The sequence below is a fragment of the Schistocerca americana genome, chromosome 4 (genome assembly GCF_021461395.2).
Source record: "Schistocerca americana isolate TAMUIC-IGC-003095 chromosome 4, iqSchAmer2.1, whole genome shotgun sequence".
Taxonomy (NCBI): domain Eukaryota; kingdom Metazoa; phylum Arthropoda; class Insecta; order Orthoptera; family Acrididae; genus Schistocerca; species Schistocerca americana.
Window position 1 is genome coordinate 634,039,148 of NC_060122.1, and position 16,228 is coordinate 634,055,375.

At 38.2% G+C, this 16,228-nt stretch overlaps 1 protein-coding gene across 1 annotated transcript in view; it reads right to left on the bottom strand.

Moving 5' to 3' along the window:
* The window catches only part of LOC124614069 (T-kininogen 2), a 193,730-nt gene that overhangs the window by 97,327 nt on the left and 80,175 nt on the right, over positions 1–16,228 (bottom strand). Inside the window, exons 7-8 of the mRNA XM_047142905.1 lie at positions 9,446–9,550; positions 5,707–5,850 (exon numbers count right to left, since the gene is read on the bottom strand). Coding sequence (XP_046998861.1) covers positions 5,707–5,850; positions 9,446–9,550 — 249 coding nt within the window. The remainder of the gene's footprint in view (positions 1–5,706; positions 5,851–9,445; positions 9,551–16,228) is intronic.

Consider the following 16,228-nt stretch of genomic DNA (forward strand, 5'->3'; position numbering starts at 1 on the left):
CACTTCCTGTCGATCTCATTTTTGAGACGTCTGTATTCCTTTTTGCATGCTTCATTTACTGCATTTCTATATTTTCTTCTTTCGTCAATTAAGTTCAATATTTCTTCTGTTACCCAAGGAGTTCTACTAGCCCTCGTCTTTTTACCTACTTGATCCTCTGCTGCCTTCACTACTTCACCCCTCAAAGCTACCCATCCTTCTTCTACTGTATTTCTTTCCCTCATTCCTGTCAATTGTTCCTTTATGCTCTCCCTGAAACTCTGTACAAACTCTGGTTTAGTAAGTTTATCCAGGTCCCATCTCCTTAAATTCCCACCTTTTTACAGTTTCTTCAGTTTTAATCTACAGTTCATAACCAATAGATTGTGGTCCGAGTCCACATCTGCCCCTGGGAATGTCTTACAATTTAAAACCTGGTTCCTAAATCTCTGTCTTACCATTATATAATCTATCTGATACCTTCTAGTATCTCCAGGATTCTTCCAAGTATACAACCTTCTTTCATGATTCTTGAACCAAGTGTTAGCTATGATTAAGTTATGCTCTGTGCAAAACTCTGCCAGGCGGCTGCCTCTTTCATTTCTTAGCCCCAATCCATATTCACCTACTATATTTCCTTCTCTCCCTTTTCCTACTCTCGAATTCCAGTCACCCATGACTATTAAATTTTTGTCTCCCTTCACTACCTGAATAATTTCTTTTATCTCATCATACATTTCTTCAATTTCTTCATCATCTGCAGAGCTAGTTCGCATATAAACTTTTACTACTGTAGTAGGCGTGGGCTTCGTGTCTACCTTGGCCACAATAATGTGTTCACTACGCTGTTTGTAGTAGCTTACCCGCACACCTATTTTTTATTCATTATTAAACCTACTCCTGCATTACCCCTCTTTGATTTTGTGTTTATAACCCTGTATTCACCTGACCAAAAGTCTTGTTCCTCCTGCCACCGAACTTCACTAATTCCCACTATATCTAACTTCAACCTATCCATTTCCCTTTTTAAATTTTCTAATCTACCTGCCCGGTTAAGGGAAATGACATTCCACTCTCCGATCCGTAGAACACCAGTTTTCTTTTTCCTGATAACGATGTCCTCTTGAGTAGTCCCCGCCCAGAGATCCGAATGGGGGACTATTTTACCTCCGGAATATTTTACCCAAGAGGACGCTATCATTTATCCATACAGTAAAGCTGCATGCCCTCGGGAAAAATTAAGGCCGTAGTTTCCCCTTGCTTTCAGCCGTTCGCAGTACCAGCACAGCAAGGCCGTTTTGGTTAATGTTGCAAGTCCAGGTCAGTCAATCATCCAGAATGTTGTCCCTGCAACTACTGAAAAGGCTGCTGCCCCTCTTCAGGAACCACATGTTTGTCTGGCCTCTCAACAGATACCCCTCCATTGTGGTTGCACCGATGGTACGGCCATCTGTATCGCTGAGGCGCACAAGCCTCCCCACCAACAGCAAGGTCCATGGTTTGTCAGGCAGTGTATATTGGAATAATATTATGCATTTCCAGAAAGTACGTGTACTCGATTTTCATAGACTTTTGTTGGAAAGAGTGTATTTGAAAAAAAAATTGCGGGATATTGTTGATACACTTGCTGACTATTTTTCTATATAATTGCCGCCCCATTCAATGCATGTGGTGAACCATGGCACAAGCTTCTTTATGCCCTACTCAAAAGAGTCTCACAATATTGTTGAGCATTGATAGTCTCCCCTGAGGCAGAAATCCGACCAAAATGATGCCTTTTCAGTTCCAAAACACGGAGGCCATGATTTTTTTTGCCCTAAATTGGGTTTTGAATTTTTTGACAGTTGTGGAATTGGTGTAATACCACTGTGATGACTTTTTTGTCTCGGGCATGTAATGAGCCACCAAAATTCCATCTCCAATCACAAAGAGCTCAGAAAATAATCACTTCTCAACTCATATTGCTCAAGATACTCATGAGCAGTAATGACCTGATTTTTCTTGTGCTGTTCTGTCAGCTGTTTTGGGGCCCATCCTGCACACACTTTCCAGTACTTCAGCATTCCTTCAAGAGTCTTATATAAGAAAGTTTTGGAAACATCACAAAAATATCATACACTGTCAATTGGCAGTCTTCACAAACAGTTTCCTTTATCTTTTGCACCAACTCATCAGTTGAAATGGAAGGCCTTCCACTCCTCTATTCATCATTACATCTGTTCTGCTTCCACTAAATTTCCAACATGACTTAAGCACACTGATTTTGTTCGTAAGACCTTTGCCATAAACCGTTTTGATTTGTGAAAAAATTTTGGTATACATTGTTCTTTCTACGAGAACAAAGAAGATCTCAGCACATGGTTTGCATCTGGCAGGATTTATTACCAAAATCTTTCGTGCAACCATGTACTACTGTGTTCCTGAAATACTCAACCTGGTCAGGGGATCTCCTCTACCACTCAGTGGTGAGAACCCTCAAAAAACAAAAAACACAGCCCGCTATGGTCACCATACACTTACTTTCTGAAAACGCCTTGTACGTGTAGCACACATATGTTTCAAACAAGGTTTTTTCTCCCCCACATGAGATGTAATTTACACTTGGTAAACAGTTCGGAATGACCAGTCATTTATCAAGACAGGTGTTTCAATATCAGACCAACATACAATTCAGTTATGAAAATGAGCTTACTGTTCCATTTGGGAAGCTAATTTTACATTGTCGTAAACGATTCCATTTCATGGAGTACTACATGTGAGCAATACGCAAGAAGAAAACTTCATCCTTGGGGAATTAAGGCTGGTTCTGTGTCACCCAAACAAGACACAGACAGGGCAAAAGCACCACAGGCGCGAAGATTTAAGCTGATGCCAATGCCATGGAGTCTCACCACTTGTGCGAGTCCCATCAACACCACTGGCGAGGCTAACAATGAAGATATTGACTTTGTCTCAGCCAATTGCCACCCCAGTACAATCTGCCAATGACTGGACGACAATGGACAGAAGCCAACTCAGAAGATAGAAGAGCAGCTCTTGCTCAATTGGTTACAGATCATTGTCCAGGGCTGACTTACACAACTGAACGTTTTTAGTGAACTATTAGAAGTTAATAGACAGTTGTGGTAAATTGCATTTGGTATGTACTGTGAAGTTTACCTACAATTATTTGCACTTAGCCATTGAGGGCCTATTTTGTGTTATATGCAGCTTTGCAGACTTCATTATTCAACAAGTCACAGAGATAACTAAACCTTTTTATCTCATTTATGTGACTTTGTTACTAATTTGTTGGAGTGTTATAGAACCTTTGTTCTCCTATCCTGTTACCTGACACTGGGATAGCTGTGTAATAGTAACAGGGAGAAATTATCTTGATGATGTAATGCACCAGAAGGCTTTTCACGAACTCACAAACTTGGTATACCATAACAACAATGGCAACTTGGCCTCCACAGCAGTAGCTACGAGGCCTTTACAAAACTGCTGACAGGGGTTTAGAAAGTGGAAAAATGGTGCTAACTTATTTCCTATCATATTGAAGCAATACTATTGAAATAAATCACACACATCTTGCCAGGTGTGTCATTCTACTTCTCTGTAAAAGACTATCTTCTTCGGGCTATGAATTATACTTTGATGATTATTTTTCATTAATGGCTTTGTTGCATACACTGAAAATTGAGAAAAAATAGCCAACAGGTATCATGAGGAGGAACTGCTTTAAGCATCTTCCAGTTATATGTATTTGGCAAAGAATACAAAATGAAACCAAGGGACCAATGAAGAAGTCTGGATTATGATTATATAAAATGGCTTGGCAATAAAGGCTCAATGCTGACCTCCAGCTGTGTAGGGATAGGGAACTTGCGTTGCGTGCGTAGATGATATAAGAAAAATGCAAAATATTCTGAAATCCTAAGCCTTGAAAATGCCAAATTTATAACCAAAATGCAATAATTTTCAATTTTTTATAGCAAACTGCACTGTAAAACTCAAAATTCTTTAGATGTTAAGAATAACTGCATTCATTAAGCAACATGAAAGAATTAAACTAAGTTGTACTTGTGACATTTTTTCCACAAGAAACCTACAGGTCCCATGGAGACACTGAATTGTTAAGCAGCACGCCTGTCAGAATACACTGCCTACAGTACATTGAGTACCTTTTATGATGTTAAAAAGAGACTGTTGATAAAATAGGCCTAGAGTAATTTGTGTTAATTCATTTTCTGTGTCTGAAGGGAACAAGACTGCAAAAATCCTTACTGTGTTGGTACAAGTGTAATAGCAACAATGCACTGTCATAAGACAGTAATTAGTTGGTACAGACACTTCCAGTGAGATGAAACAAATATGAATGATGAATTATGAAGTAGCAGACTATCTCTCTGAGGACCCCAAAGTAGAGGCTGTGGTGCTCAAATATTAGCTTATCACAATCAAGGCAATAGCGCAAAAAGTGAGATATCAGTCCTGGGTTAGTTTTCAAAATCTAATATCCTTAATATCTTGCAAGGCATTTCGAACTTGTGCGAGGGTCAATGCCCACTACATTTCTTGGGCTCTCACATCCATTCTTGAAATCGCTATGAATCACAATCCATAGCAGCAAAGCAAGCAGTGGAAATATGTGGACCTACCACTGCAGGAAAAGTATTGTACCCAACTAATATCAGGCAAGGTGATGTTGTTTACATTAATAACTAAAATCATTGTCAATTCTACTGTGGTGCTCAACATGATCAATAGTGTTTTCTGTCCGCCTGGCAAGGCAAAACGAGAAGCCCTAGCAATTCAATGAATTAGAAAAAAGTGGCAACCTGAAGATGTTCTAAGAACATAATAGGTTGTACCACAATAAATGTTTAATGCTCCAGCTGAGCTGGTTTTCATTAATTATTAAAACTAATCACTTTAGTCTTCCAGCCCACAGCTTTTAAGCTGCAATCTCCCTCTTAATTCTATAACATAACTTGGAATTTTATGCAAAACCTTCCAGTATTTCCTTCAAATGTTCTGCCGCTACTGCGCCTGAGGCACCGAGTGAGCTGCCACATTAGTCATCTTACTGGGCTTGCAGTTGGGAGGATAGCAGTTCAAAACCCAATCCAGCCATCCAGGTTAAGGTTTCCCACGACTTCCCTAAATCACTCCAAGCAAATGCCAGGATGATTCCTTTGAGACAGCACAAACAATATTCTTCACCCTTCTTGCTTAATCCAAGTCTGTGTTCTGTCTCTAAGGAATGCATTGTCGACTGGACATTACACTCTGAACTTCCTTCCTTTGCAGCTGAGGCATGAGGTCCATAAAAACATTCAATTATGCCTAAGTTTACAACATAAGGAAAAGATAGATTGTTGCTTACCATAAAGATGTGCCTGTCTGTAAGTTAATGAATCATCTTTACATTAAGTAGAAATCTATGCTTTACTTGTTGACATTCCAACTTAGAGTTTCCTTTGCTTGATTATGCCTAAGTAAGCATTTTTTCGATGTTCCAATTCAGTTAGAATGTGGAGTCTTGTCCTACAGGAGAAGTTATACTGTAAAAATAGTCAACCAGTGTTTATGCTATACCACACTGTGAAGCAATTAGAAAACCATTTAGCAGTCAGGCAGTTACGGTACTCTTACTCTTCCTTCCAGTGAATTAAAATTTGAATCTCAGCTACGACACTGTGATGCCTGCAGCACAATGAATGTAATGACAAATGTTCTCACCTGCTTCTTTGCACTCAGAATCTGAACTAGTGTCTGCTTGTATGCTGAATTTGATGTCTTGTCAATTTCGGTGAGGGCAAAGTCTGCAGCTTTTTTGACACCTTCTTCATTGACATCTGCATCTGCAAGGCCTCCTGGAATCGTCTAGAGAATAATTAACATTCAGTTAGGAACATAAATAGATCACTACAAATGATGATACTGTGACTTACCAAACGAGAAAGTGCTGGTAGATAGACACAATAAAAAACACACAAACACACACACAAATTTCAAGCTTTCGCAACCCAAGGGGGAAAAAGGGACAGGTATACAGTAGCACGCACGCACGCACGCACGCACGCACACACACACACACACACACACACACACACACACACACACACACACACACGTGTGCGAGTGTATACCTGTCCCTTTTTCCCCCTAAGGTAAGTCTTTCCGCTCCCGGGATTGGAATGACTCCTTACCCTCTCCCTTAAAACCCACATCCTTTCGTCTTTCCCTCTCCTTCCCTCTTTCCTGATGAAGCAACTGTGGGTTGCGAAAGCTTGAAATTTGTGTGTGTGTTTGTGTGTTTTTTATTGTGTCTATCTACCAGCGCTTTCTCGTTTGGTAAGTCACAGCATCTTTGTTTTTTAATATATTTTTCCCATGTGGAATGTTTCTTTCTGTTTTATTCACTACAAATGTTGATTTTTATACAAAATTAAATTTAGTAACTAACTGCAAAAATGAGGTAAGTTGGCCTGAGCTATAAAAAGTAAAGTATCACCTTAAAACATAATTAGAAATATGGTAAATGTATAAAATGTGTGCTCAATGCAGGTCAGACTGTTGTGGCTATGACAGTGTAGAAAATAAATTACTGAAATCTCGAACAACTTGTTGATCTCTCTCTTCAGTTTTGCACACAGTGATTATTAGGTATTTATTTATAATTTAAGTAATAAAAATAACAACTCACCAAATAGTGTAGGTGCTGAGTCAACAATAAATATACAAAAAAGTCTGAGAACTTGTTTATGTGACAATAAATGACTCAGCCTCTCCACTATTTGGTGAGCTGTCCCCTTTATTCCTTAAATTATTTATATTACATTAAGTACATTCTTTAATCATTCATATTTATTTGCACAGAAATATTCTATGCTCAATGTTCAATTCTCAACCCAACACAGAAATGGCATACATGTGAATAAACTCTTGATTTGGTTGGGCAGTTGATCTTAAATGTTAATGTACGTCAACTGTGAGATTGGTTGCTGGAGTATTTTCTTTTATCAGCTTTTTAACAAAGTCACATTATGAGTTTCATTCAAATAGATGAACCAGAAAACCAATCAATCATAAAAGTCTTTGTTTTGTACACATTGTCATTAATTAAATTCATTGAGAGTTGGTGAAGGTTTGTAACAAGTTTTCTTTTATTACTATTCTTATATTTTTCAGTCTCAGGTAAGACAAACAGTAATATTACAAGTTTGAAGTTACAAGTATTATCAAGTCATCATCAGATGAAGTATTTTAAAAAAGGTAAAAGGGGATATTAAAACAGAAGGAAACTAAATTATAAATCTACAATTCTACATACAGCTATATGCACTGTAATACATAACATAGTACTCGTCAACTCAACTGGGCGAGAGAGGTGTATCTACTGATAACTCAGTAACAAAACAGCTTTTGGTTGTCCCTTTAAAAAATGCAGACAAAATGGCACACACAGGTAAATATTTTGATACCTGTCTTTATGTTCTTTGAGTTCCAAAACAAAGACTTTTTTTTAAAGTCTTTTCTTATCTGTTATCATGCCTCTCTTCTCCCTGCTTTTTTGTTTTTTCATTTGTTAGGATTCTTTTCAAGGCAGTTTGTACATGTCTAATAATAGTTTGATATGAGTGTTGTTTCATTATGGCAGTTTAGTACACAAACATAGCACCCAGCTAATAGTTTGCTATTCACCATTTTTGTCTGCAGGTCGACATATTCTATCCTGCTTCTGGTGCAAACCTCACTTATCTACACCGGTAGTTAAAAAATTTTGTGGCTTTAGCTTTGAGAAGGCTTTCTCTCTACTAACTTTCATTTTGTGAATTTTTTTATGTCTCTGATTTAAGATTACTCATCTTCTTATCATTATGTAGCTAACTGTAGCCTTCAGTTAGAGCAAATACAATTACATTGTAAATGCCTCTCTGGATCTGTTCAGTTGACAACTTACCATGTAATATGTTCAAATAAGTAATGTTGTGTACAGAAGTTTGTTTGCTTTGTAATTTAGATACCTAGTGTTTTGGTATCACCTTTTAACTTCCTTTTTAAACAGATCAACTGATTCAGTAGTAATTCAAAACTGGTAATATACTACTTACATGACATAAAAACTTTAAAACTGTGCCTATTCTTCCCTAAGGCAGCATACCCAGCCCATATAAGTTTATAACAAGTTTTAGACTTCTGTTTATGACAAGTGTTCTTGTTGTTAAGAAACGAGAATACTATTGTTGTCGTTTGACCTCAACATGAACCAGACTGCAGGAGTGGCAAACAACAGACCCCAAAGGAACATACTTAGAGAGTAACAATGATATTATGACTTTCTTGTTCACAGATGAGTTTCCTGTTAACATTGGATTAATAAGACAACTTACAAACAAATAAAAGTAACAGAAATGAATAAAATACCAGGTACATACAACATCTGAACATCTTGCTGCAGATTAAAAACAATAGCTACACATAGCGAATACTTACAAAGAGCCAAAATAATGTTTAATAAGGGAATAAATTAATTGGTAGCTTCATTTAAATATTTTGGTTGCAATATACCTGTTAATGAGAGTAACATGGACACCGAAGACAACTTTTAAGAAACAGTACAAACTGAATGCATGCATAAAGTGACACTTGGAAGAAATCTCTAAAAATCAGAATAAAAGCATCTCTGTTTCACGGAAGTGAAACATGGGAATTAAAGAAACAAAATGAGAGAACAAATAGTGCATCACAAATGAGATTTTTTATAAAAGACAAGGTGAGTGACTTCAATAATGTGTTTGGGACTGATGATAGCTACAGGGGACTTAATGGTGATACAATGACCAAAGAAGTACATAACTACCGGTCTGTCTCCACGGCAACTACACTTTTATAAATGCGTAGGAAGATGACACAATTGCCAACTGAGACTCTGATAAATTCAACAATTTTATTATTATTTGAATGGTCCACCCCCTAAAAAGCATTACTTGAAAGTAGAAGAAGAAAAAATAAGCAGCAGAACATAACATTACAGAGCTGTTTTAGTGATTATCCACTTGAAGCTGCAACCATAGATGGAAGCTGAAGAAGGGGGATGGGGGAGGGAACAAGGAAGTCTTCATAAAAGCATTAATTGATTGATGATTAAAACTTCATAAAATGGGTGATGCCACAGGCTTACATTTTAATTGGCAAATAAACAATGAGAAAGCTTTCTGAAACAAGTGTAGGTGCACATCACACTTTCTCCATGTATTGTGTGTGTAATACAATTTGTTTGATCTGTACAGGAATTTTTTTCTTAAGAATACAATACATAAAAGCGGTATTGTTTCCACATATTAACTAAGTACCTAAATTCATCATTAAATCAATGTAACTCCAAGACATAAAAACCCATACAAAGAGTCAGTCAAGTACATCATTCAAGTTTATCCGTAACTTACTCCTCCTGTCTAGATTCATCAGTACTCACTTGTCGTCTCCTCCTTGCTGACTTTGCAGAGCAGTGTAAATGTGTAACCTCTTTCTTATTTAGCCATGGCCTGTCCCACACCTTTACAGAGCACACTTGGTGGTTCTGAAATGACAGAAACAAGAAAAAATAACAATGAAACTTAAGCTCTAAATAGCTTTTATATGGCTGCTAAAATATGATGCAAGTGTAGAAGGGGCCTCACACTGGTATACATCTGGGATTGCATCCTGCAGTGTAATGTGAAAGTTGGGGTACTTCCATCTTGTATGCTGTCAAACAGATGTCCTGGTGTGGTATTTATTACGCCTCATATTAAATTCTTTATGTTCTTCAAACTAACTTTTGGAAAACACCTCCACAGTGCCAACATCAGCAACAGGTTAAGATAATAAATGGATAACTTCATGTATTAGAAAGTCCTCCAAAATACTTAAATAGTTCAGGCTTAAGACAGAACACTGATCCAGAGTTCCTAAATTATTAACACAGGTAAAAAAGATAAAGCAGGATGCAGTTTGTTGAAAGAAAATAAAAGTAAAGTAGTACGGGAGAATATAAAACATTAAACTGGAAGAAAACAGACAAGTATAAAAACATACAGACGGAACGAGATAAATAGATAATACAAAGGAAGAAGCAAATTCTGTAAATACTATTTTTATGGTACTGCAGAAAAGTTGTAAGAGCGTTTTTCTAAAACTGATACAGCGCACACGGTTAACTATGTATCCAGCACACTATAACCCCAAAACTAAGTATGCAGTCAGGAAGAAAATATAAAGATTGAAAAGTAATGGATCAGCAGAACCTAGATGGAAGTGACAAACACTTTTCTGAAGACATGTGCAGACAACCTACAAACTCCATTAACACAATAAAAGAATCATACTTTAGGTATTTTCTGCAGAGCAGCTAAAGTTCATGAGCTGTGCCACTAATAAAAGAAAGGTAAAGAGAAAAATATTGAAAACTACAGTTTCACTGCTCTATTCCCATCACCCTCAAAATTAATAGAATAAAACATGAAAGATAGGCTGATGAGTTACCTGAATAAGTACAACCCCCTAATGAAGCACAGTTTAGTTTCTGAAGAAGTAGTAGTAGTAGTAGTAGTAGTAGTAGTAGTAGTATCAGTCATAACAAAAATTACAAAAGTCTTAATTGAAACTCTTGACAAGGACAGCTATATCGCTAACATCTTTTCAGACATGTCCATGGCTTTTGAACTGTTGACAATAAAATAACACTAAATAAAATATAGGTACTAGGTAGGAAAAAACCACAGAATTGTTTTTCCATTTTTCAAAGTCAATAAATGACCACCAATCTAGTTTTCTTAAACTGAGAAATGTGAAGGGAACTTCTGAACATTCCCGTGTGAATCCATAAGCCAGAAGCCAGGAGGAAGCAGCAAGACTACTCTACTTTCGCACATTGAAAACTGCATTTTTCTTTGAGCTGTTGACTACCCTTTCCATTTATAGATCCAGCTTCACATGGCACAAGACTATACAGATTGTCACTCTTCACAATGCATGATCCACAAGTTCTTATATGAATGCTCATACTCTAGAATGAGATGTGATATTTCCCATACCTTCCCAGTTCTTCCTGATGGAACTAGGACTTTGGTGTGTAATGTGATACATCATGAGAATAATGTGCTGATCATGAGGTTCTTCAGTGCCTTGTTAAATAGTTAGCTCATAGTCTATTTTGTGAACAGTAAGTCCGCGAAGAATAAATATGGTTCTTCCTCATTTACTACCCATCAGCTATATCAATGACTGTCCAGACAGATGAGACATGGAGAAAAAATTTCTGATGACAGAAATATTAGAGTCACTGATGAAACACAAGACTTCTAGTAGAGAAGACAAATGAAATCCTCTTGGGTGCTTACAGTTCAGCAGTATGCAACGAATCTATAAGGAACACGGAGAAAAACAGCACTAACTACAGATTACAAAGGGAAAACAACTGTCACATTATACATAAATGATAAATTTGTACCCACTCTATAGTTGAGGTGTTGAGTTGTTGAAAGGCACATAAACAAGACTGACACCATCATTAGATTTCGAACAATGTGTCGGGTAGAGTGGGCAAGGGAGAGAGGAAGCCAGCAAGCAAGTGGGAGGGTTGGGAAGGGTGGTTGATGGCTGGGAGGAAGAGGGCAGCAAATCCATGATATAGGGCATAGGAAGGTGGCACTGGTGAGCTTGTTCTGGTTGCAGGCAATGGAAGTTGTGCAAAATGTGTGATGACATGGAGCAGTTGGTTTGGAGGAGTCATAGGACAAAGTAAGAGGGAGACTGTGGAGAAGAGGCTGGGTATTCAGGATGAGTAAAATAATATTCTTGGTGCAGAGGTGAAGTTGGGCACAGAGCAAAAGCTAGAGGAGATTGTGGAATCAATGACTGTGTTGCAAGAACAATTCCCATCTACATAAATCAGAGAGGGTGGTGTTGGGGGAAAGGATCCAAATAGCACAGCTTGTGAAGCAGTTACTGAAGTTGAGTATGTTATGCCCAGCAGTGTGTTTTGCTACTGGGTGGTTAGTTCTGCTCCTGGCCACAGTTTGGTGGTGGTCATTCTTTTAGGTGGATGGATGATTAGGGCTCAGGCCCAAATACAATATGCTGCAGAAATTACAAGTGGTTCTGTCTCTGATTGGATACTACATGCTTGTAAGAGGTGGATGTTTCAGATAGATCTTGCACTTGTTTCTCCCACATGGTCTGATCCATGTGGCAAGAAATTGGTAGTGAGTGTGGTGTATGGACACTGGACTTCCACTTTGGAGGGGTGAGAAGATTTGAGTAGCATATCTCAAATATCTGTGATTGACTACTTATCATCAGCCAGGTTCACCAGCGCCACATTCATACCCATGTGCTTGCTGCCTCTCCCTCCCAGCCACCAGTCACCTCTCCCCAACTCTCCCTCCTACTCCCCACCTCCTCTCAACCCACGTCCAATGACATAACCTCTCATTTCAACTGAGCTGCTGTACTGGCAGAATGTAGGCAGCCAGGACATATAGCCATGCACGTGTACAAGTGTTCTTTTTTCCTCTGTAGAAAGCTTTGTCTGACAACATTCTCAGTCTGAATCATGTATCTAGTTGTGATTGCGAAAAACTTTCATGGATGAATACTCATAGTGAATTGAAACGGAATGAATACACAAAGACAAAGAGAAGGTCTTCAGCATGGAAACCCCTTAGGGTCCTATCATCAGAATGCAACAGACATATTGCTTCTATTTTATGTACATCCATCTTCTTAAGGATACTGAAACAGCAGCTACTATGTTTATGTGCAATAATAATGCTGCCTTAAGCTGTAAGTATTAGTTTTTCTTTATTTATGAAGGTTTCAGTGTACAGGCCACTGTCGTCAGGCCCGCAGATACATTAAATATGTGACTCATTATAGTATACAAGAAACAAAACCATTACATTATAGTGAAGACATCAACTAGAGAAAGTGTCTCCATTGTAAAAATGTGTAATAATTTTTGGAGAACTAAACAGTCTATACTGCCGGTATGAAGGGTTTTTGAGGACTGTATGCTTTGTGTGTATAATATGACAGTAACAGTCAATTAGGTTACAGTTGAAGATGTGTGTTAGAAAACTATCCAAGTAAGGTAGAAACACTATTTGTAATACCAGAGGAAAAATGCTCCTGTCAGAGCACAAAATAAAGGCAAATATGTTCCTCTTTAAAAGACTGCCAGAAAAGTGGGGAACTAGCTGGTCCTCATTCTGCCTTCCTCCATAAATTTTGATATGTGAACATATTTGCACTCTTTTAACACAGAACATCTTAATTCCTTTTAATCAGTCTCTCTTTGTAACTAAGCCTTCATATTCAGCACCCTCTCTCTTCTAATGTCTCATGGGCATTGATGACAGTCTGTGGACAGCACTGCTACAATCTGCAAGTGCTGCTGTTACTGCTGCAAGGACATGCCCGCTGTGCCCATCTATCAGTGCTCACCTTGGCCTTTTGAAACCAGTGGTGCAGCAGCTCTGCATTCAATCATGATTCATCTGCACTGTTGTACTAACATTTCTACACAACTTTCTACTGGTTCCAAATTTGCTTTGTCTTCAGTTTTGATTTTTGTTTACTTGTTGGACTTATTAATCTGGTGTTCCATTTCACTGTTTGCCATTTTCTTGGTCAAGAAGTTGGCTGTCACACTCATGTTCAAGGAGAAGAGTTTGTTGCTGCCAAATTGTTATTCGCATCAGTTCCATGGGGTCACACTGAACCTTGAGTTCCACCAATACCAAAAGCAACTTGGTCAATCAACCCACTCATCAGTGATGGATTTGCAAGGACTTAGTTTGTAAAACTTTCTATGCAGATTGAGCCAAGACACAGCTGTCCTATTGGCTCTGAGTCCAGAAGTATGCACTGCAGCCCTCAGACTAAACAATCCTTCCTTGTATGATATCTTGAAAATTGCGCATTCTTTCAGGATCACACAGCCACCCCAAGAAGTGGTGGTCCAGCTGCTGTCTTGGGGCTGGAATACTCATAAGCCTTTTTCCCAATGGTAGCATCATGATTCATCAGTTTCAGATGTGCCAGTGGTCTCTGAACAAATGTCACACCCTGTCGGCATAAACAGTGAGGTCTCCCATCAAGTCATGACTGCTTCACAGCACATCTGCATGTGGACTGTATGGATCACTGGGCACACTTCACCCATTCTGGAAAAGATGAGCATGTCCGAGCCGAACTGTCAGTCATCAACAATCTGGAAAGTTAGACACTACTTCACACATGCGTCAAGGGACTGAGCATGAACTTCAGGCAGTTGTTTCTCCTCAGGGCAATCCTTCCATCACTAAGTTGTTTACCACCCTAATAATTGTGAACCAGGATGTCCACTACCAGGTGCACAAAGGAGCTATCGTTTCCTTGATTGACCTACAGACGTATGCTTCCTTGGTTCCCCTGCACTGGCCTCCCTAAATGTTGGGGGATGGGACATGGAAAAGTGGTGGCATGTAAGCATAACTAACATCTGCAGCAATTTTAACTGACATGTTACGTATATGAAGTACTATTAAAAAAAAAAAAGACTGTTGCGACAAGACATCCACAGCCCCTTTAGAGGGTGCTACGAAACTGCGAATGCACTGAAATTAAAAATGAACAATTTTACTGTCAACTCTGCAGTTTTTGTTACTGACCAGCTAGTTGGCAGTGACATTTGTGGTGGCATTTGACTCACAGCAGCAGATGTGGGAGTGGATGGGGGAGGGAGTTGTCATGAAAAAATATTCTAAAATAGTGACTGCTTGAGTGACTGATGGCCTACATTCCTGATGACATCTCACCTTCACTAGAGTGATATGCATGAAAGGGCATTACATGAGAAAATAACTGAAAATGAATAAAATTAGTTTCAATTCAAAGGTTTTTGAGGTTGTTAGGCAGATTAATCACAGCCACAGTGACATTTATTGCCTTTTGATGGAGGTATAGTGCAGAGAAGTGATATATAAAAATAACTGGAAATCACTGGTATTAAGAGTGTAATCTATAGTTTTGGAGTTCTAGACTAATTTGTGACAATTTTTTTTAATTGTATTGATCACAAAGTTTTTTTGAACAGAATTCAGCTATTTAATAGCCATCATAATCATCAGAATCTATAATAGAAGTAAAAGAAAAAAAGCATCACTATATATTACATTATGAGATTAAAAAAACCAAGAGGAAGAAATGATAACATAAATACAATTTACCTATAACATAAATACAATTTACCTACATTCTTGGTTGTGTGTAAGTATGCAGAGTATATACACATTTTTAAATATATAACTGAAAGAAAAATCTATTTATTTTGGTAAAAACAATACGTAATGAAACAAACTGCAAAGCAAATCTAACATGAAGTAACAAAAAGAAGTAAAGTAAAACATTTAAAATAACATACAAGAGACCTATATCAATGAAAATGAGAGATAGCACGATTTATACTGGGAAAGTAGTGAAGTGGAGTGGTCATCACTAGGATGTGCAGGCTACTCGCAGTTCCATGTTAATTTATCTTAGCTGTATTTCTTGTTGTGCTATTCAAGGTAGTGGATGTTCCTGCAGGAACAGGTGCACTGCCCCATATTATGTGTCCACACAGAGCTGTAGATGACAGAAGCACTGCTGACCTCCAGAAGCCTTTGACAGCATGTGATGAGGCTTCACACTAGGAATTCAAATATCAGAAAATAAGTTCTTCAAAGATTTCAAAATAAAAGTTTTGGCTTAAATCACTTTGGTTGTTAAGAACATTATCAGGATGATTTCTCTTACTGCCAAAAGTCTCAACTTCCTCCAATATGCTGAGATACATACTTTTGGGAATGGTGTGCAAAATTTTCAAATTAAGTGTTACATCCATTAGTCTATGTTTTTGATTTTTTAAGCGATCAGCAAATGCTGTTTTATTGCAGTTACATGTGTGTTCCTTAAATCTTATTTCAAAAGTATGTCCTGTCTGCGCAATATACACTCCTGGAAATTGAAATAAGAACACCGTGAATTCATTGTCCCAGGAGGGGGAAACTTTATTGACACATTCCTGGGGTCAGATACATCACATGATCACACTGACAGAACCACAGGCACATAGACACAGGCAACAGAGCATGCACAATGTCGGCACTAGTACAGTGTATATCCACCTTTCGCAGCAATGCAGGCTGCTATTCTCCTATGGAGACGATCGTAGAGATGCTGGATGTAGTCCTGT